The sequence below is a fragment of the Diadema setosum genome, chromosome 13, assembly GCF_964275005.1.
Source record: "Diadema setosum chromosome 13, eeDiaSeto1, whole genome shotgun sequence".
Taxonomy (NCBI): Eukaryota; Metazoa; Echinodermata; class Echinoidea; order Diadematoida; family Diadematidae; genus Diadema; species Diadema setosum.
Window position 1 is genome coordinate 21,339,282 of NC_092697.1, and position 23,935 is coordinate 21,363,216.

General features: G+C 40.1%; 1 protein-coding gene across 1 annotated transcript; it reads right to left on the bottom strand.

The window, feature by feature from the left end:
• Nucleotides 1–781: 781 nt before the first annotated feature.
• LOC140236401 (uncharacterized) lies at nt 782–22,949 on the bottom strand. Its single transcript, XM_072316332.1, has 2 exons — nt 22,811–22,949; nt 782–7,655 (listed from the first exon to the last, which is right to left on the bottom strand). Exon 2 carries the CDS (start codon nt 7,626–7,628, stop codon nt 4,308–4,310), a length of 3,321 nt encoding a protein of 1,106 aa, XP_072172433.1. The 5' UTR covers nt 7,629–7,655; nt 22,811–22,949; the 3' UTR covers nt 782–4,307.
• Nucleotides 22,950–23,935: the final 986 nt, after the last annotated feature.

Genomic DNA, 23,935 nt, shown 5'->3' on the forward strand with positions numbered 1-23,935 from the left:
TTACACAATATGGCAGAAACCTCCACGTTCATCTATTTGCCTACTCATTTCACTCCACTCTCATCTCTATTACATCCCCTTACAAGCTACCTACAGTGAAAGGCTCAACCTTGACCTCTAGCTCTGACCTTTGACATGGCAATCACAAACTGACTCTGCCAGCTTTCCTGTCACTGCTCCTCTTCTTCCCTAGTCTTATCAAATTTCATCCTTTTTAAAAAAAAATCTGTACTGTGCATTTGTAACATTTGACCCTGACCTCTGCTCTTGACAGTACACATCAAGCTCAAAGTCAAGCTCTCAACTATTTGCTGTGTGAGTTAGCTCTGTGCCAGACAATTCACATGACGCTACACTGTATTAATACTTCACATGGAGATAAGGCTATACACACACAAATCACTACACATTACTTCCATGCCCTGTGATCCTCGTGATACTGAAGGGGGCAGGTTTTATTACATGTAGTTTGTCAATATCATGGTTTCGACTGTATTTACTGCCCTCTCTTGCCGCCATAATTAAACGCGAAAATAGGAAAAGTACTTAAAGCAGTTGCTATAAAATGTCCTGATCACTTTGTCAGCATGGTGTTGTAATTGTTATGATTTTCTTGTTATTCATATTTTGACTGCCACTGTTACTTTCATAACTTAATAAGCAACACACTCTCACTTTTAGATGGCTTATTACCATTGCACCATTGTAAATTAGTTTCTTGTGGTCACCTGAAAAATTGGTTGAGAGCAATGACACAAATTTTGACACTATCAAAATCAACTTTCTTGGCATCTTTGTTGTTATTGTCAATTCATTGCAGTCATGCAGCACCAACCCTAGGCATTCATGCATTGTTTAACAAAATAAATGCAAGATAAATACACATCACACACAATATTCAGACAAAGCTGCTTCTGATAGACACTGCTACACATACAATGTAGGTAGCTGACCGTATATCATGCCAGCCATGCCACTCAAACATCCACATGACAACACTAAATGCATCCTAATGTGTTACACTACTGTGTGCAACTCTTTGTCACAACCTCAGTTTCATGCCTTTTACAAGTTACATACTTGAAAATGAGTCTTGTGATCTTATTTTACACAGAATTACTGCACATGCCATAACATCCAAAGAAAACATTTTCTAACAGGTAACAAACAGTACAAAGTAATGCGAAATGTCTCATTGTTAGAACAATGATGCCATAATTCAACAAACACAGCATCAAGTAACTATCTTTGCGACTAAGGATGCGTTCGAGCGCTCAAAAGCGAACCAAAGCGAACCGTACTGTGCTATGCCAGATTTGGAGCATCTGAGCACCCTGATGAGAGAGCATACCTATGAGTTATTTTAAGAAGGGGTAACACATTTTGTAACAACAGGGTCATTCACCTCGCACGCTTTAAACTACTTACAGATGTCCTGAACAAAGAGAATTAACTTTTTGCAAAATGACGTATGTGCATGTTATGTGCATTTTTCACATGCAAACTTTGCTACACTTTTAGTACCGGTACCCTTTTGGAGCACAACGGGGAGTGGTCCACTTTTGGCTCGGTTCAGATCAGTACGGTACACTTCAAGAGCGTTCGAACGCTACTCTGGCGCAGGGTTCGGTATGGTAACGCTTTGCTGTAGGAGAGCGCTGGAACACATCCATAATGCAAAACAGAAGACTCCCACACATATATACATGCACACACTAATTGCTCACACCTTGAAATGTTGGAGTAGTCATTCTTAACTTGCACATTATTGTTTTCTGTACAAATCTTACAAATCTTCAGAGTTAAATACTAGGACATTCTCCCTTTACACTTGTTAGGATGGAAAACATCTTTAAACACAAAGAAATAAAATATTCTAAAGTGCTCATATGAATTATATCATGTTTCATTAATGACAATTAATACTGATGGGGAATACTATCTTATACCCAAGGGGGAGGGTGGGGGGGGGGCACTCCTGTGAATGAAGAGTGAATATACCATCAAAGCTTATTTATTAGTTATCACATATAATGTGAAACAGTAATTTACCTGGCTTGCAAACTTAAAAACCACTAAATATGCTTTGTATGAAGAAAATATTGATTGCCTTTGGTAGACGTGTACCTAATAATGAAAACTTTTCTTGCATTTCTGAATTGATACAATGACCCTCATAAAATCATAACCTTTAATTAAAATTAATAATAACTGTAACAATAGAATACAGATTTGTACCATCTCCATGGAACTTTCAAGGTACACCACCACATGCAACAAAGATATCAACATATCTTATATCAAATGTTTTTTTGTACAGCAAAATCAGGCATTCAACTTTCAGCACTATACAGAAAAGTTTGTCCATTTCAGTAGAAGTCTTGAGTTTTGAAGAAACACAGAGGCGTAACACCCTTCATACTAGCAAATGGGATAAACGTGCCATAAAAAAGGCATCCAACTTTGAAGATACACTACAGCATGCAATTAAATTAATTCAGTTGCAATCTCGCTCCATGTTTGCATATCTACATAATCACGAGTATATGGGGACATGCGAAGTAAGCAATTTAAAAGACCATGACTTTATCGCAAAATGAATTAAAATTACCGCAGGTTTACCAAGTTTTCATGCGATAATAAGAGTCTAAGTGACAGGAGGTCCACTAATCCCCAAAACAAAAGGAAAATGAGAATCATCAACAAAGAGAACAAAACTGTGAGATAGAACACTTGGCAAAATGAGGTTCTTCTTATAAGTTCACTTCCTATCAATTAATGCAAATGTGGTACATAAAGAGCTAAATATCAATGATCATCTTCAGGACACATGTGCACTAATTTTTCATGAGCTTATTGGAGGCGATTACTGTAAAAGTGGATATTTTAGCGCAACTAATTTTTTTGTGCTCGACCAGGCAAAAAGAGTTTCATGTTTTTTTAATTCTGCGGAATCAAGACACTAAGTACGGGAACATACGGCAAGCAAAAATATTCGCGTGCTTTTATTTTCGGGATAGATTCTGGTTGCGAGAAATGCACAAAAATTTCAACACTGCGAAAATTTCAATTTTTTCAGTACTCTCATTTGACATTTTGAATTTGATGGAAGAGGGAAGTGTAAACATGAAGACTACTTTTGACAATGTCAATTCATATGAAATATCAAAACATGAAAGATTTCAATGGCTGCACCTTATCAGTTTGCATTATATACACAGTACATTCTGCTCACATTTTCTTAGTGGTTTACTATGTCATAACTGACACTTACTTCACTGAAACAAGTTGTTAAAAACTTTGAAAATTCACGAGTTGGATATACACTGTATTTTCAGGACAGACACGAGTTGTTATGACTGTCATTTTCACCCAAAGAGTCACTCTTATTTCACAGAATACTACAACCTACATGTATCAAATCTCTATTATAGAATACTATAAGAGCAAGAGTCCAATTTTGACAACTGTTCATACCTTAATTTGTAGCAGGCCATGCAACGAACATAGAAAAAAAAACTTGGGTTATCAGTACAATGTACTAAGTACATACTCCAATATCGAATGACACACAAAAACATATTTAAACAACAACACCTCAATTTGCACAAGTACCCTCTGCAATACTTACAAACAGACAAAAAAGTAACTGCGACTGTAAAAAGTGATTCATTGCTTTTTTGAGATGCATAATACTCACTACATCCAAATATCCATTAAATCTGGCTCTAACCAGACTTAAGTGTGAGTCTTCTATAAATGTGATCACTATAAACACCAGGGTTGATTTGGTAAAAACCTTTAAAGACTCATTGAAAGAACCAATGGAATTCTCTATAAATGCTTAAATATTCTCCTCCTATGGATATGCTATCATCTTTGCAGTACAAACTACTGTAGCTCATTATCATATTTCTCATGACTTAAAAACATATCATGAAAAACAAAATTTGCTTATTTTATTTTTGCTGTTTTCAAACCTTTGAAAATCAGAGAAAGAACATGTGGAATTCTCTTCAAATGCTTGAACTACATATTCCTCTCTCATGGATGTTATCAACTTTTATACAATGCAATACAAACTATTGTAGCTCATTACATATTTTTCATGATCTGAAAACTTTCAAAACAAAACTTGCTTTCAATATTCTTTTTTTTTTAACCTTTGAATTCAGGCTTTTTTACCATAGAGGTTTGGCAATCATGTTTCAAATGGTAACATGGCTGTTCATGTTCTTTTGTTCTATGGATACTTATGGGCTATGGCAGAATTTTTATTTCTTCTCCATATCCCTGGCTATCGTTAATTAACTTAGACCTAGTTTCTTCCGCAAATGGTACATCACAGCTTTCAGCTTCCGATCCACAAACTTGGAGCATTTTGAGCATCGCTTTTCCCTGGAACGTCTCAAGCCAGATACAAGGAGTTCACACTGACTTGAGCGGATGGCAGCTGAGCCAAAGCTGTCTTCTAATAGGGCAGCTGCCTGCCACCTGGAAGTCGAAGCCAATTTGTTGCGGTACATCTGGACAAGGTCACTTCGAGTTGTCCCTTCACATACTGAACAGCCATTGCAGATGGCCTGCAGCACACCTTGGAGTGCTGCCTTGGTATGAATGCGCTTTCCAAAACGCCGAAAGATCCAGTGATTTACAGGAACCTCCATGTGGTGGCAGTGAATTTTAACCTCATGGATTTTGTTCCAAAGATTCACAGAAACTGAAATAGTCACTTTTGGGTTCTCATCTGGACTAAGGATAAGAAACCTTAGCCAGTTCTCAGACATGGATTTTATCCAAGGTGAGGGTGGGGTCACACTTGTCAAGTCTTCATATGCTGTCTGTGTAATAGAAGATATGCCTTTCTTCTTGGTGACAGTAGTTGCCATATCCTGCATCAGGTTAGCAAATGATACATTGTGAGATTGCACAGAAGTAGAGGGTGTTTCTGAGGTAGAAACTTTAGCCAGATGAAGTTGGCCAAGTGAGCGCTCTTGCAGCAGCAGATTCCTCAAATTTGCAGAGCTTGGGTTAGATTGAGTTGACGGCATTCCATGAGCTGCATCCGGTTGTTTCTTATCACATAAAAGGGGTTCAAGCTGTGGAGAAGCTGAACCAAGAGGACCTTGACTATGTTGTTGGCCAGGATACTTTAGTCTAACAAAAGAATCTTCACCACTCCCTTGGCATTTTTTGGCAAGTTTCTGCAAGATGTCAGTGAACGACATTCTGTCAGATTCTGAACTAAGTCTTTCAGTACCAGATACACTAGCCTGGACATCACTTCTTCCTTGGTGTTCCATAGAGTGCTGATTTGATACTTCTGTACGCCTGTGCAAGTCATCCCTCCTCTTTACCCATGCTTGCTTGATCTTTTGTCCAAATTTAACATGTGACCCCAATTTCCATCTGTGCTTCATTAGGGAAGATCGTTTGGAGTGAGGAGATAAGCTATGCAGTGCCTTCACTTTGGTCTTTGCAAGGTTGCTGGGATGCTCGATCTTGCTTTCTGCATCCTCTGAAGATGTGCTGGGAGATGATTCAGCATAAGATATTTCTTTCAATTTCTGATGTCGTATTCCACTTCCTTGAGATTTATCAGAAGTTGATTGCAAAGTATCAGTCATGATCCGCGAAACACAGAGAGGAACTCTCTTCTTTGGTGAACTACTGACATCCTTGCTGTCCAACTGGGTTGACATTGATTCTGAAGTTGAGCTAGTACCAGACTGATCTCCTGATGGATGACATTTCCGATAGGAGCTACTCTGTGGATCTTCATCACTGATACTAGGTTCTTGTTTGATTGTTAATAGCCCTGGAAATGATTCTTGGCCCTCATTTCCAACTAGGCTTTTATCCAACACTGAGGAAGTTATGTCATGCAGAAAATCTGCAAAAGACCCTTTATTTTTTGCTTTCCAGTGGGAGGAATCTCCAGTATTAAGAAGATGAGAAACTAAGCCTGCTTGGTTTGATTGCCTGTTTCCAACTTCATTGCCTGTGTGTTTTGCTTTCTGAGAATCAGCAGTTTGGAAATCATGTGAATTTTGTGTTTCGTCCACAGATGACAATGGACTCTCTCTGGTATCAATACAAGTATTAAGCCCATCTCCAGAGTTGCAGTTGATATTTTGACTCGAAATATCAAGTTCCCTTTTCTCATGATCATCAGTAAATTCCTGCTTAATCACTCGCATACATTGTGACTGGGGAAAGTGCATTTTTTCATAGTCTGCTGTGCATTCTGAAAGACAATGGGCACGGTTACTTGGTGAAGTATCTGCAGCATCATGTAGCTCCTCATGGATCTCTTCCAGAATTTCTTGCTTGATTGGAGCACTAAAGCTAGAAGACACACTCTGTTGCTTTCTCTGCTGAGCAGCATCTTCTTCTGAGTCATCAATTGGAGGCAAGACATTCTGGATATGGCTCCACTGGTGATAATTTGGGTGCAAATCATCCACTAATTCAGACTTAACAACTACACTCGCTTTTGTCGATTCAACTCCGGTATTGGAAGAGTTCTTGTCTTCTGTGACTGCTGAGCTGGTGAGATGTGGTAACTCAACATCATCAAATGTTTCATTGCATTGGTTTTCAGATGGGAAGGTTTGCTGGTGGGACGGTGAAGCCTCTAACACTTCTTTTGAAATTTTTTCATGAAGAATATCAAGGAGGGATATAGATGACTTTCTTTGCTGCTGCCGGTGTAAAACACTGTTATTCATGTGTACACCCTTGTCAACAACAGATGCAAAATCATGCAGCAGACCAGCAAAAGATTGTTGTGTCTCCCCACGTGAAGTGAAGTTTGTCATTGTGGAAGTAGCATTGTTTACATCAGTGTTTTCACTGCTACGTTTATGTCCTGAAGTCAACATTGACATTAACTTTGGATGATGCGCTGATGACCCTTGGATGGAGGTGTCATTTACACAGGACACAAAGTTTTGGAGCAAACCAGAGAATGACATTTCCTGTCTGCCTCCCCTCACAGTGTGGTTCTCAGACTGTCGAATATCTCCATGGGCTCCACTGCACTCCCTATCAGGAAGAATTTCTTGATTACTCTTTGAAGGCCACAAGGCATCAGGATGAGGTGATCTCTCCTTGAATGGTGACTTGCGCTCACATACTTCAACCCGACTATTCACCTGTGAAGCAAAGTTATGAAGAAGACTGGAGAATGTGGTTTCCGCTTCTTGAACTTTGACAGGTTGAGGTTCTGGAGAAGTTTCTTCATCAAGCTTCACTCTCTTGCAGCTGCTAGCTTTAAGAAGGCTGGACTCTCTGATTGATGTAACTCTTCTTTGAATCATGTCTGACATTTCATTTGCACTTGGATCATTTGGCATGAGTGTAAGACTCTCTTGTACCTCCACTGGGGCTGCATTGTTATTAGCTGGAAAGTGGTGACCTTCAGTTAGCTGATTTTGACTGCTCTGGGAAAACGGAGAATGAGATTCAGGCAAACCATCAGATGAACTAGGAAGTAACTCTTCCGAAGACTCAGTTAGAATATAATCCTGCATATATTTCACAGGGCGACTTTTCTTCCTTCGCGACGTTATCTTTTGCGACATCTTGGTATCATTAGGTATTGCAGAAGTGCTTGGGCTCTCCATATCTGCTTTGCTCAGCCTTGGTGGAATCTGCAGCAAAACAAACACAATTCAAAGATACAGTAAGAGATTTTCATATGTTACATTGATGGTACAGTACCCTAAGTCAGTAGTCACATATCAATGGACAAGTTCACCTTAATAATTATACGTGTAAGTGGATTAAGTGAATGCAGCAATAATAGAACACATTACTGAAAGTTTAAGGATAATAAAAAATCTGTCCAAAAGTCATGACTTTCTAAACCTTCATTGCCGTCATTGCTGGATGAGAAGTCTACTACAGCTGGTGATGTCACATGCGTAGAATGATATAAAGAAAATTTTCAAAAATTCAAACTATTTTTCACTTTTCTCTAGTTTCTCTACACATGTATATTCTCTCTATTTTCACTAACATTCAACAATAGAGTACTTGACTTGTAACTTCCCCTTTATATCTGACAAGTTGAAGGAATGTGTGTACTTTTTTAAACAAGAGACCAGGTGGGGCATGGTGCCCATTTGAACAAATTGAGTAAACTGGGTGATAGCACAGAAAAACAAAGAAACAAACTAAACAAACATATGATACTATTTAAGAAATATTGTTATAATGTTGCACACTCTCTCACACATTCTTTTTCTCTCCCCTGGGCAAGGGGTAGCAAGGAGGCTCATTCACAGTGTCCCTTTAATAACATTGAGTGTGTTTCTACTGGGGACACCTCGCATCACCGCGAATTTTGTCCCTCGCACTTTACGACCACCCGAACTGTTTCTACTGGCCGATAAATACGCGGCGATACGCAGCGATGCGGGGAGATGTGAGAGAGCTTGCTTTGAACCGGAAGTCGCGTATGTTACAGATGTGGTCACGGGTCGCGCGGTATGGGAAGGTACTAGTAAACAACGATCAAGATGGCACAAATTAACTAGATGGGGACATGAAATATGTATTACTACAAGTATTTTTGCTTTTGAACTGCTCTCACTGCCAGTCAGTGAGTCAGAAGTCATGTTCATTCTGCTGCTTTGAGAAGGAGAAAGTGGCCGAATGTTACGGGAGATGCAATGTCTCAACTAGAAGCATGTAGGCTATAAAACAGCATTCCGCCGGCATTCTTTTGTTTTGCCGTCCAAATATGAAATGTCCTTCACTACTTCTATCATCTGCTGCCTTTTGAAAATAAAAAAATTGCTATAGATCCAATATGCCAAGATGATACTCTCCGACATAATTCATTCAAGCAACAAGAAACAATTTAGTGTATTTGATAAGGAATCCTTACACCCCAACAGCATGTAAGAGGGGAGACGATCGAAATAACAATACACAGTACAAGTGTACAGTGTATGTAGACTGGACCATGGAGATACGTAGCTCCATGACTGGACAGAGCATGTATTGTATACTACAACCAAAGAGGAACCTCTCGGACTACAACACGCAAGATGTGTCAGCACTGCGAACACAAAGCAGGTGTGTGACCATTCGAATAAGGCGGGCGAAATCTCCCAATAATTTGGGACTTCCGGTACACCGCGAATTTCGCTACCCAGTGTGTTTCTACTTAAAACTGTCCCTCGCATCACCCCGCATCGACCACCTCAAACGGTGGACGACGGTGCACCGTGCATCGGCCACTACTCGATCTGTTTCTACTAAGGAAAAATTCGAAGTGTCACCGCGCATTGCCGCGCATCTTCGCGAATCACCTCGCATCGCCTCGCATCACCTCGAATTTTCGTCGCTCAGTAGAAACACGCTCATTATCTCTTACTCCCACACTATCTCAAGAGATGTAGCTATGGACTAGTTGGACAAATGTATGTGCTACCCTTCTCCTTGCATGCATTCTGAACCACCCCCCTTTTTTTAAACTTGCATTAAAAGCCTTTGCTGTCTGTAGAATTGAATAGAAATATTAGTGTCACTTTCACTTGCAAATAATAACTATATTATGTGGTATACATGTACATGTACATACTCAAGAGGTGTACATCTTCACTTGCACTTTTTAACTTGCTACACTTTCAGAATTGAGATCCAATGCTATCTCATGATATCAGCTGTTCATGCACATTACACAGCTTAATTCCTTGGCACAGGGACTCTGCACACTGTAGTACTTGGGGACCTGTAGTACTGTATGTTGCCTACAGCAATCTAAATCTCAAAGAGATTTTCTTTTGTTTTTTAATATCATACTGAATGAGGAGCAATGTACAGCAAACAAGGTTGTTATCCTTTGTCACTTTAAAAGTTTATATTGATTAGATGGGGTAAAAATCAATCCATGATTGTAATCAATTCTTATAGGAGAACTGGATAACATTTCTTGTCAAAATTTTATTCCACAGTTGCAGGAAAAGCATCAATTTCAACCAGGTCTTTGGACGTAATCCTCGACTTCCAATAAGAATATGGATCACATGAACGATAGCCCAAAGTTTAATGAATACAACATATTAAAATCTGGGAGAAATTCACTGAAGGATAAATTAGCTAGTGCTCGATAAAGACAGTCATGTCATTTTTCATTTCCAGAAAAAATGTACTCCCATAGAGATGATACCTCATTTGCACAGCCAAAATGTGTTTTAGGTTGATATAGTGTTCCTCTTTTGTGTTTGTGTGTTCTTATACCTGTATCCGTCTTTTCTCGTTTTTAAAAAAGTGCTTAAAGACTTAAATGTAATTTGCGCTCTATAAAAATGGTTTATTATTCTTATTATCATTATCAATACACTGTGTACACTATGTATTGTATTTACTACTACTGCTGATACACACTGGGCAGCTTCATCAGTACTAACAAGTTGATGCACTGTGCCAACTGTCAGCAATTTTCTGTCTTCATCAAACATACACTGTATAAGCACAAGCCAACAGGTTGGTATCTTTCTACCAATGACTTGCTGCACAGTAAAAGTTCACAGGACTGGACTGTGTGACAGATTATTTGGTATGAGGTTTTGATATGATTGATCAGACATGGAAAATTTCAGTGCAATAATAAATACGTAACGGGTAAATGGCATAGGAATTTAATGCCTGAAATTTCTTGGTTGACTCATTGCGAGTTAAGATATGGGCAAATGCCACAAGGTTTAACTCATTTCTCTGTGATTATTCACACTGAAAAGAGTTATGATATGCACCTTATTCCACTTGAATTCATCTCAGCCAATAAAATTTCTGTAACTTATTCACACACTAACCCTAACATCCGTACACTTGTTATGATACAACCAATCATCATTCTAAAATAGAGCTCAGCACCTATCAGCTAGGTAACCATGCATCCAAGCAGCACAAAATTTGTCCAGTACTTTTTAGCATGCTGTCAGTAAAATTTGGCCAGCACTTCTTTTTTTTTTTTTTTTTGCACGGCATGTACATGTAAGGCAAGCAAAAAAGGAAATGTGAGTAGATTTGGGTGTATCCTACCCACAGCGGGAAGCTGTGCTAAGCATGGCAGCTGGTCGGGCTAGGTACACTGTATATCCAAGGTAAAAGGGTACATTTCACAGATGTAGGGTTATTTTCTGTTTCCAATTTGCATAAAATACCCCCAATATACAAATAACGCACAGGTCTGAGTGCGTCCATCAGAATTGTGTGCATACCTTGGTAGGTGTGCATGGGTGTGTATGGGTTAATGCTAAATTCCACAGTTACTGCATGCACACTATTCCTACTAATGCACAAAAAGACATGTGCCTTATCTGTTTTATAGAACAGGGGACAATTTTCTTCCCAGAAATCAATTCTTTTTTATCATGTAACCTGATGGGCAAATTCACTGGAGGCAGTTCTTTTGGGCTTGCCATAAACAAAAATTGTGCATCCAGTAATTACTGGATGCACTCTTTACAAGCCAATTATTGAATAGGCGTCTCTTACTGAGTGTGCAAACTTGCTTAGTGTGTGATAACATGTTTACAGTGGCTGTCCATGTGAGGCAGAGTGCGGCCAGTAAAAACCAACACACAGCTCTTGACCAATGAGATCACAACGTTTTCGTTACCCATTCTATAATACAATTTTAGACTCTAGATCACTGTAATACCGTACATGTATCAGGGAATCATTTTTTAACTCAAATTTGATTAGCAATTTCAGCTAATGAACAATATTTCACATGGTATCCTGTACACTTCTATGGAAGAAAACTGCTATACAAAAGTTAGTTCGAGTAGCAGTGGTGTAAAAATGCATAGCAAATTGCGAGCGATACCAGGAAAATTATTCCCTGTGTACTGTGTTTGTTTGAACCATACAAACATATTTAATGACTTTTAATTCACTGATACATCACGGAATATGAGTGACAAAACTTGAGTCTTATGAATTGCTCCTATGAAGGGTAATCCATGATACAACTTAATATTTCCCTAACTTTATTGTACAAGTAGCTTTTGTGCAAATCACTTGAAAAGTATCAAAATTCTGTTCCATCGCACAAAAAGGGAACTTTTCCTGTTTTACTTGTATTTTATGGAAAAGTCTGATGTGGAATACATATTAAAGACATACATGTACTTTTCTAAAAACTGCAGATTCTCAGCTTTCATATACAGTTAAACTCGCATAAGTCGATCTTCTCGGGACTGAGCAAAACACATCGACTTAGGCGAGTTTCGACTTGTGCGTAAGTCGAAAAAATCAACTTAACAACAGTCACACGTACATTATGTATAATGTACATGTATGTTGTCTACTCTGGAGCCGAGAGCTGGAGAGGTGTGCCGCAGCACGGGTCGCCCCCGGCAGGACCGCGGCTAACTTTGCATGGACAGTGCATTAGCATTGGCACAGGTCGGATTACTTTACACCCTCGTTAAACCTTGGGGAAGTGAATAACGATATTTGAGCAGTGATTGATTCCAGTTTACCATACCGTGGCTTGAAATGCGTGTAGAGGTGTACTTCTGATTTACCTGTGCCCGTAACTTTTCCCCTACTTTCCGCTTTGAAAACTCAGTGCTAGCTTCATCCATCCACTGCACAGAGCAGACTGCAAAGCCCAGTCGCGCTGTACGTACGTACGTAGCGCTAGCGCGACAGGGCTGTACCAGCGGACCTCCAAACACGAAGAGAGTTCAACAATCGCATGCGATCGCTTTGAATTTTGATACTTTAGATCATTTTTTTGTCACCTGTCTGGTCGGGCTAGTTCTTATGTAAACAAAAACTGGCGTCTCGTGATTTTGACAGTGATTTATTGCACAATAAAATCTTATTCGACTTAGGCACAGTGAATTTAATGGTTTTTCCGTGAAAGTGTTCTTGGAATTTCATCGACTTAGGCGAGTATTCGACTTACAAAATTCGACTTGTGAGTGAATTATTACACGTAAGTCAATGGGGAAAAATCGGGACTTTTTAAAATCATCGACTTGCGCGATTATTCGACATATGCGATGTCGACTTAGGCGAGTTTAACTGTAACATGAAATACAAGTGTCAATTTGAAAATTTGGCCCAAGTGCACAAGTGCTATTTTTTGGATCAGCCCCATATGTACCCCCACTATAAAAACCTTAGACTTTGGGGTCCACGTCACCCTAGGACACTGACCCTAACCCAAACCCTAACCTATGGTACAGTTTCAGTTCAGATGGGGCTTCATGTTTTCAACATTTTTTGATGATAATTTTTTTGAGATAATGAGAAACCTCTCATGAAATACATTGTATGAGAGAGCATATGATTCTAAGAGAAATTCGAAGTTTATATGATGAAAATTGGTTTTGAAATGGCCGAGATATATCCAAAATTAAACTATCCTAATAAAAGGTGAGACCAAACTTTTGTTATGATCGCTTTGTTTTTGATATCTCAGCCATTTCAAAATAGTTGGGGGCCTAAGGGCTCAAAATGGGTCGTTTGGTTCAGATTCTTCCAAAAGCACCAAATTTGGCTCATAGGTCCCTTGTACCATACTCTTTCGATTTTTGATGGGCGCCAAGACTAAAAACCCTTGGGGCCGCCATATTGGTGAAATCCAATATGGCCGCCATCCGGGTTAAAGGTCAACTGCAGAACAATTGAAAAGGTTGATTAATGTTATGAATCCCATTTGGAAGATTTTACGGGGTTAGAGAATGTGATTCTAGATATCATTTCTGCAATTCAAGGTCACTATTACCTCTCAAGGTCACTTTCAGGGTCAAGGGTCAAATCAGGCATTTTATGCATTTTTCGAAATGGCGTCTGTGAGCATTGAACTGCAATTCACTGGTACCCCTATTTTGTCCCACTTGTCATCTCTTCCATACTGCTTCAATGGTCAATTAGGGCCAAGAGCGGTTCCACCCCCCCCCCTTACACATCAATAATGATTATGACAAATGAAAAAAAATATATATCTAAGATAAATATATATATATACATACATAAATTGAAATCTTTGAGCACAGAAAACGGGCTTTCATCGGTTTCGTTGTTTTTTTTTTTCTCATTTTCTTTGCTCAACGTTTTCACTATTTATCAATTGTTTCTGGTCAGTTTTTCCTTTCTTTGTTTCAATATATATAGATTATATATGCTTAAATACGGCCGCCATCCTATTCCAAGGTGCCGAGTCAGGGTGCAATGGCAAAGAGGGTAATAAACACGCCTAATCTTATTTTGTCTTCGTTTTTCCTTTTGACGAGATAGCTGGATAGCCCGTATGCAACTAGCTGGTCAGTTTTGTCTCACCTCCCTGGTTGTATGTACTTGGGGTGGACCACTTTACCGGTTTATGCACCTTGAGTTTTCCGATAACGGAATGCCGATTCGGGATCTTTTCATGTGTCTGGGTTTGTGATTTTTTCACAAAAGGGACTTCCACTTTTTATATCCAAGTGATGAGGTTCAAAGCGTTGTGCCTCTATACTAGAGGGGACGGTATGACAACACACACCATTGCTCAGCTAGACTTGAGATAAGTGGGATTCGAACCCGCGCCGGAACACAAGTCTTTAGACCGCAAGCCATACGCTACCGACTGAGCCTCCTCGTCACCTTTCATGGTCAATTATATAACTTTCCAGCTGGCAAGCGATATGATTCTCCTCCTGCTGATATTGGTGTATGCCTGCTCTCCCTTGACAAGGCAGCGTCTGCTTCTTCAGTGAAGGAAGCAATGGCCGAAGCTTTCAGGGAATCGAGCTCCTCAATCCAGGCCAGACCAGTATTCTAGGGCAGTTAACTAAATTCGATCATTAAAGTCCTTTAATGGCAGTATCTTACCAGAGTAGGTGAAGACAATTCAGCTGAAGGATTTTTCTTATCTTTTTTATTCTCTTTTTATCAAACGAAACCGTTTCTTTACTGAAAGCGCAAATGACTAGGGAAACTGAACACCTATTGATGTTGTATGGGATACTGATCCTGAAGAAAATAATCTTAACATTTTTGCGCAGCAACACTACCAGTCCTCTGACAAGAGATGGTGATGGCAAGTACCACTCAAATCTCAAATTATGATTGGAAGAGAGTAGCGGCTTCCTGAAAATTAAGATTGAAAAATAAAGAACTGCCCTCATTTATCAGCGCACAGATATGCAAGAATAAATGGGACGGACAACTCATCCTGAGCACCTGATTCGAGACGGAAATATCCAACAGGAATTGTGATCTCACAACCCTTCAGCTTTCCAACAACTTAGATGCGATCTACGCAAAGATATCCTTACAAAGAATGGCATAATGTTTCCTGAAAGTATTTTCTGAAAACAGTATACAATTGCACGGATGAGCACAACATCACATTTTCGGTATAAATAGTGTGCTTTTTTTTAATCCCTTCGATCTGAGGGAGTTACGGGTGGGTCGTGGTATTGAAAACATAAAGGCCTTTTCAGCTCTTTCCTGTACAGCATACCTCTCTTCCAGAGCCCAAAATCAGGCACTGACAGGGTGCGACATTACTTGAGACTTGCTTTGATGTGGCATACAAAATGCGTAAGTAGTATGGGTCAGCAAACCAGAGCTCACTGACACATTAACTACTTTAATAATCGTGCTCATGTCCAGCAAGGACTGATGAGCAACTAGGTTTATGGGGTAGCCAGCGTCAACAAGGGTAGGCATCATCTCGTCATAACGTGGGAGCAGATCATCAGAAACCACCCTATCTGCTCAAGCGGCGCTGTATCAACATTTCGAATATGTGTGCTGCTGCAAGTGAGTTTCTACTGGAATCATGACAGCATGGGTCATGATGAATTGTGATCCCTGACTTCAGGGAGTGGAGTTGGAGGAAAGATGGCACAGGTACATGGCAATTGCTAGTACTATCAGCCACTCTCCGCAATGCTTCAGTACCAAATTTCATTCTTCTGCACCACAGCTGTTTCAAGGCATGCATTGGGAGGTGGAAAACATGGAAATGGAAAAAAAGAATTAATGAAATGAATGAATGAATGTGAAAATGCACAATGTAGAGCAGGTCAGTAGTTCGATATTGCTGCAAACTTAAAGTGGGGGGGGGGGGGAGGATTGAGGGCCCATCTGACGGGATGAGACATTGTCGCAATGTCAGCTTCTCGAAGAAATTATTTTCGCTGTCACAACTAACGCGATTTCCAGGGCGACGTCCAAGACGTCTTCAAACAAAGAGACAACTTATTTGCGTGGAAGTCACGGGGATGTTGGCACGGCTTTTGCAGTCACAGGGACTTATCAGAGACGTCTGTCTTTTCTCAGCGACTTCTCCCTTTCGTCGCCATTACGTTATTACGGTCTCCACAAGATGCGGGGACATCGCGAAGACGTTGCAGACAAATTTAGTCCCCACGAGATGGCCACAGTGATGGAGACTTCGCAGAGACGTCTCGGAGACAATCTGGAAGACGGAAATAGTCTCTGCAAAAATCGAAATGTTCGATTCTCCTGCGAATCCTGGAGATTGGGCTCGTCTCCAGGAGACGTGCGTCGTAGAGATGTTGCAGAGAGTAGAGTTGCAACCTATAGTCTTCAGACCAACGAGATACCAACTTATAAAGTCTTGTAATATCATACAAATTTGCGTCCAAGCACTTTGGATAGAATCTTAATAGACCCTAGAAGGTGCCATGAAAGTTGTACTATAGCATATCTAATCTGTACCCTGTTAATGGTGTCACTGTGGCACCTGTGAAATATGCTTGTTCCCTACATGGCGTCACCAGGACCGTCATATTCTCCGAACGGCATATTTAGTTGTGGAGGCACATAAAATTTCCTATAGGGACTTTAGAATCGAACTTTCTTACACAAGTTCGAAAATAGCAAATTGATGCCAACCTGATGTACTAAAAACTCTCTTAAACACGACAGATTTTTTTTTCTTTTCATCCAGATTAGGAGTGATCTTAATAATTATTATTGCATTGAATTTAAATCTGAATTATGAATATCTATTTTGATTGAGGATCCCTGAACTGCAACAGAGAAATAAAAACACTTCTCTTTTTAGTGGCAACGTCAAGGACTCTGGTAATATGGAGAGTAGCCCCCCCCCCCCCCCCCCTTATTGCTAAACTATCAATATATTAGATAGCAATAGGATTCTATTTCTCATATATGTATGTTTTTATTGCATTCCTTGTAGATGAAGACGAAAATAATAATCCAATAATCAAATCTTGAAAACTCTTTGAAAGGGCATTACCCATAATTCTAACTAGCTCTTTTGGCTGTCATTAAAGCAAATGCAAATATATTGAATTCCACAAATATGACCAGTCGGTGAGGACATTTCCTCTTAGGGCCTGTAATGTAAAAATAATTAATGGAATGATTGTGACATGAACTATGATATTCCATAGCTTTGGACAGAACCTCACTTAAAAGCTTGTGTAGCCATATTATAACAGACCATAATTGAAATGATGCAGAAAAAATACCGTAAGTAATCATGAAAAATGAAAGTGAAGGGTTACCAAGTCTTCAAATTTAATTGTGAAATAAGGATCTGAGTAAAATCCCTTTAACCTCATTACTCTCAGAAAGGGGTTCATAATTCATGAGTGTATACCTAGTGTTTGAAATCTTAACACGAAAGCAGATTTTATTGATGTTACTCGTGAGAAAGCCCACTTCTCCCTCTCCCACAGCCCTCAACAACTGCAATTATATTAGCAGGGCTGGCATTCCTCCTATATTGACTACTAGTATAGGCAAGCCAAATTACCTATTGTGAATATAATGGTTTGACCCCAAATGACCCTTAGGGAGACTTTATAAGGAAAAGTTGACATCAGACCATAAAAACAACTTCAGAATCGAATTCCTTGACCCATAAAACCTCTAAAGCTGACTTTTCAAATTATTGTAACATTTTAAAGGTTTTTAATTGTTATACTGGCCTTTAAACGTAGGTGGCAGCCATATCGGATTTTGCAAATATGCCGCCCCGGAGGGCGCCATTCACAAGAAATACGCTTTTTTTTTTCAGCCGTCGACACCTGCAATTCTATTACTAAGGCTGGCATTCCTGGAATATTGACCATGGGCAAGCCATTTTTTTTTTCAATAAACTGTTATGAATACAATGGCTTGACCCCTAAATGACCTTAAGGTGACCTTATAAGGAAAAATTGACTTCAGACCATAAAAACAACTTCAGATTCGAATTCCTTGACCCAGAAAACCTCTTGACCTGACGTTTTAAATGATTGTAACCCTTTTATGTTCTCAAATGCAAGTGACCTTTAAACCTATATGGCGGCCATATTGGATTTTACCAATATGGCCGCCCCAGAGGGCGCCCTTCTTGGCGCCCATCAAAAATCGAAATAGTATGGTTTGGGCTACATTTGTGCCGAATTTTGGTGCTTTTGGAAAAATTTGAACCAAAAATCCCTTGCGCCCCCCACTAAAACTGATTTTCATCGAATAAACTTTGATATCCTCAGAGAATTATCTGCTGTTTAACATTAGATAAAGTAGTTTCTAAGTATCTCACAAAAAGGTTAAAAGCTGAACCCTCACCTAAACCAATACAATACCATCCCTTTAACCCTAAAGCCACCTAAATGTACATCATAGGCATATCATATTACTATTGAATACTAACCGTAATTCAAAATCATTTTTCTTTTCTAATCTTACTGTGGGGTACATGTAGGTAATTCTTGCCCAGCCTTACCCTGTGGCAGTAGTACTCAACTAATAGCACGATGTACAATTTCTATGCGATACGTGTGTGCTCTGCAATCTTCTGCTGAATGCTTCCGTATGGCTCATGAATTGCAAAAGCACATGAAAATAGCTGGTGCATATGCACCGACCACGAACAGGAATTGCAGTCCTGACAGTGTTATTGTCATCTTTCTCATGTTTCGTCTTTTTTTTTTTTCCGATCGTAACATCCACTTCCGGTAAAAAATGGCAGCCCACATTGGCTTGCAAAAGTTCTATTCTATGTGAGGACATATTTTCAAAATCCTTGAACATCAGGAAAACAACCAAAAAATCCAGTTTCTTCGACCATTGTTCCTTAACTGTGATGTTAAGAAGTACCAAAACTGAAATTTTGGATGCGAGATGTCTTCATTTAGGAGAGAAAATTTCACTTTTGTTGGAGAATGTAGTCCCCTCAAATTCCATCAGAAAAGCTTTCATCTTCCAACCAAAATGCAATTTGTAGAGGAATTCATACTCAATATCTACAGCTATTCAGTTTTTTGCCAAACTGCGTCATTTATCTTTAATTTATTTTTTTCTTCATTTATTTTGGTATCTTTGGTACGAATTTGTGAAGGGGTCTGGGACATTCCATTGTATTTACGGGTGTGAGCCCTGTATATTAATCATGAATTACCTCTGCCTCGCAACTCATCTTGCAGCACGATTGTGAGCATACTGGGCTCAGATACTCATGATAGTGAGGTCGAATCCCAGACCCGTCAGTAAATTTCGACAAAATGTTCTCTCCATTTAAAGTGAATACATACATGTAGTTCCGGTAAGGGTCAGAGAACCCGTCTTGCACCATTTCATACTTGCTTGCAGTATATCGATAGAGTGTACCAAGAAACTTACTTAGCTGACGCGATTTGCTGGGATGATGAGTTGTTTCGTAGTATTTTGAGATAAAAAATAAAAGTTGGTATACCGACTTTTATTCTGGAAGGATCCAGGTTAAAGGACAAGTTCACCTTCATAGACATGTGGGTTGAGTGAATGCAATAATTTTAGTAGAACACATCAGTGAGAGTTTGAGGAAAATTGGACAATCCGTTCAAAATTTATGAATTTTTGAAGTTTTAATAAATGATGTCAGACTTCACTGTCTGCAGCTTCATGGGCCTGATTCCTGCGTGGACAGGTGAGAGCCACAGAAAAAAAGCACCAAAAAATTTTGAGTCGGATCAGGCCGACAGGTGCGGCAGCCCTACTACACTGAGCGAACCCACTGGTGCCTGTGTTTCGATTGGGTCGCTGCACATCACCCATAGGTTGATTAAAACCAGATTTCTGTCAAAACGCATCTGTGACATCATCACGGAGAGTGGACATGTGATGTGTGTGTAACAAAAAAATCAAAGTGCGAAGTTGCGACAATTTATGAGATGGATGAGAAGTGACACGGCCCGGGGGCCACATGAGCATGGCTGCAGTGCTCATGTGCAGTGCTCATGATGAGGCGAGGCGGGAGGACCCTGGAGCGCTGAGCAGGAGCAACCCCTCATCATGAGCGGGTGTCCCAGACTGACATAAATTTACTTCCACATCGTAGCAATGTTAGACCTCCTAGTCTGACTAGACCCTTTCTAACCTGTTTTTAGTGTTAGCCTGTAAACATAATACAGGACCAAAACAAACTGTAACGTCAATTACGGTATGGTCGCCACTGCGGTAAGGTCGCCAGACATTCACATCGCATGTAACGCGCGCCGCGATCGGAGACCAGGTTGGGCGACGGATTTTCATCACTCTCAAAATACATTCGTAATTCACCTTTTTCCTCCGTAAAAACACAAATAATTTTAATAAAAATATATTTTACCATATGTAACAGGTGATAAAACTATTTTTAATGCGAGGATGTTTTTGATTTAGAATGGATTTCAGGTGGCAGATTAAGGGAGATTTTCAAACGCGGTGACCGACAATGCCTCCTTCATTGAAGCATATGTATAACACACACGCCAGTATGTGGCCGGCTAGGGGCGGCGAACTAATTCAGTGCCGATATTAGTTCGCCAGCCCGGACGTGCACAAGAATTACACACAAGTGGCGACCATACGGTAATTGACGTTAGTCTGTAGAATCTAACGTTAACTGAAGTTTGCTCCAGTGTTCGCTGCACTGCTGGTTAGGCAGGGCCTAGGACTACTTAGGAGATTATCATTCAACATAACAACCTTACAATGTCGTAGAGTCGTGCACTGCTCCCTGGTTAGGGCCTACAACTAGTATACAATTAACTATACACAGCCCAGTCGCCGCTGTACATACGTAGCGCGACAGGGCTGTACCAACGAAGCTCCAAACACGAAGAGGGTCCAACGATCGCATGCGATCGGATTGAATTTTGATACTTTAGATCATTTTTTTGTCACTTCAAACTCATCTGACGAACAAAATGATAATGAGACTTCATATCTATGCTATGAATATTGAAATTTAGATCTAATGACTTACCTAAAATGATGGTTATATGCAGCATGTGTGAACGGTACACGAACGGTACATCGTCTTTCACGCCAAGCCATTTCCAATATCCGGGAGGTCACATGATCTGAATGCCCTTTCAAAAGGTCGCGCTGTCGACCGTGCTGCTACACCAACACTCAAGCAGCGCATCGCACGCACGCAAAAGATTTCCGCAGAGATCAAGGCGCCATTTTGAATTCTGCAACGATGAACCCTGACGGTGTTAGGGAATCCGCCAGAAAGTATCATTTTTTGGTTCCACGGACTTATCACGAGGGCTATCAATGGACTTACGAACCTTCTGTAATACAAGCATGCACTTAAGGTGAGTAACGTTTGGTAACGTGTAGGCTCCTACATTGTTTATAAAGAACGTATGAATTTTCATAAGTTTTGTAGTTGTGTTGTGGTTCCCCACTTTGTAGGTGCCCGCTCGTTGGTCAGACGCTGTATTCGCATAGCGTATTAACAGCGTCTGGTCGGGCTAGTATACAATGTACAATGTAGGTAGGAGTAGGACAGTGTTGTAGTATGTAGTAGGCCCTACTAGGAGATCATCATTCAACATAACGTGTCACACGTACAAACTCAACTCTAGGCCTACCTATCCTGCGAAGAGCGAGAGCTGAGGCCCGAGGGTCAGTATACTATCAGTAAAATTTATCACCAGTAAAGGCGGTATCAGTTACTTACAAGTTACTGTAAAAGTGGATATTTTCGCGCAACTAATTTTTCGCGCTCAGCGGGGTAAGAAGAGTTTCGCATGTTTTTAATTCCATGGAATCAAGACATCGACTACGTGTACTAGACCTCTAACTGGTTGTTAGTAATTTACTGGAACATAGAACCATGACATGATACTGTAAGCAAAAATATTCGCCTGCTTTTATTTTCACGCTAGAATGTAACAGTTAGTTTCGGGTTGCGCGAAATGCGCGAAAATTTCAACACCGCGAAAATTTCCACTCTTGTCTTAGTGTCTTACAGTAGAATCGTTTACACTAGATCTATACTGCCCTACTTTGGCAAAAGGAAGCAAGTGACACAATTAAAAGTGCTATTTCTCGTAAAAGAGCAAAATGTGTCTGTCATTTACACTGTCGTCAATGTGACAGTCAACATGGTCAATGGACTATCATCATCCATCATTCCATGATCATGATGATGTCTTAATTATCTAACGTTAATGGGTTACACATCGATCTCTAAATGTTAGTGTTTCTGCATTAAATTTAAATTTGGCCTGGAAGAAGAGCTCATTATGTGAATTATGAAAACATCAAGAACTCAAATTCGGATGGTATGTCACTTGCTTCCTTTCGCCAAAGTAGGGCAGTATCTATTACAGTAAACACGCGGTAAACACTCACACTCCACAGTTGACTACTAGGCCTAACGTTAGATAGGGTTCTACTTATCTAAACTACCGAGTACCATGATTGAAAGTCAGTTAGAAGTACAAGCATAGACAGTCATACCATCATGACCATAGTCTAGTGCACAATCAGACAATTGCCAAACATTGTTGTGAATCAAAAAATGAAACGGGGGACTCTACATTACCTCCTACGCTCTTTCCTCAAAGGGTACGTAACCATGAAAGAGAAATGGGTCCCAAATCTGTGCAATATACTTCTACCAGCAGGTGAAATTTGTAGCGCATTATGTTTCACGCATGTTCCATTTCCTCAGCAGTGCAGGCGCAGCAGACAGGGCCGAGGCATGGGGTGTACTGCGCTAATAAAGTGTAGAAAGAAATGAAGGGCCTACCTTCACGGTGCACGGTACGGTGCTAGCATGCTATCTACGGGAGGATCACAGTCACCGTACCACACAGCATTTCAGTGCGATTCACATGACCCCCGCCGAGCGCCGCCACTGACCTTTGCTCAGGTCCAGCGCAGCCATGGTAAATGCTGTGACAGGTACTGAACGATAGAATGTGTGTAATGTGGCGTGTGTGTGTTTTAGTGTGTACGCGCGGAGACGAAGTGAACAAAGAGGTCATGTCAACTGATGAACGACTAAAATCACAAAACAAAACAACAACACGACGCAAAAATGATTAATTTCAGGTTCTGTCACATTTCTAAGGCATAGTGAAAAATCAAATCTTCGGATCTCGGGATCCTGTTTCCATCAAGTTTGATATTGGTACTAGCATTCACCATTTGAATGTTTCTAATGTTTGTTCCACATAATTTTGAGAGAGCTACTTCAAATCTACACACTATCTCAAGAGAGGGACCCTGATCGGTCAAAAAGCAAGACTTTAATACATGTGTATTCCGAAGTTTTTGGAGGTAATACTTATGAACACGTAAGAATATATTGTGTTAATATATAGGTAGTTCAATTCCTGCACATGCACTGTGTTTATAGGCCTAAGCACTGTTAATTATTATCACTGTTATGCTGTATAAAGTGAATTATTAGCCTCCGGCTGCAGTTCAAGTTATGAACAATGATTGTACGTAAAACAACATACAGATTTATACAAAAAGGCATTAGAAAACCACGGAGGCAATATAACAACATTTACAGGCTTGATTGTGCATCGCCGGCTATAATTCAGCCAAAGAAAGGGAAACACTCTGAGACTAATCTGATTAGGAGGTAATCAAGTACCATATTCCATTAGATAGTGTGGCGGATCGGGGGGGGGGGGGGCTTATTTTTTGTTAAAAC

Excerpts from the sequence above, each read along its gene's own strand:
- LOC140236401 (XM_072316332.1), bottom strand. The coding sequence starts at position 7,628 with ATGGAGAGCCCAAGCACTTCTGCAATACCTAATGATACCAAGATGTCG.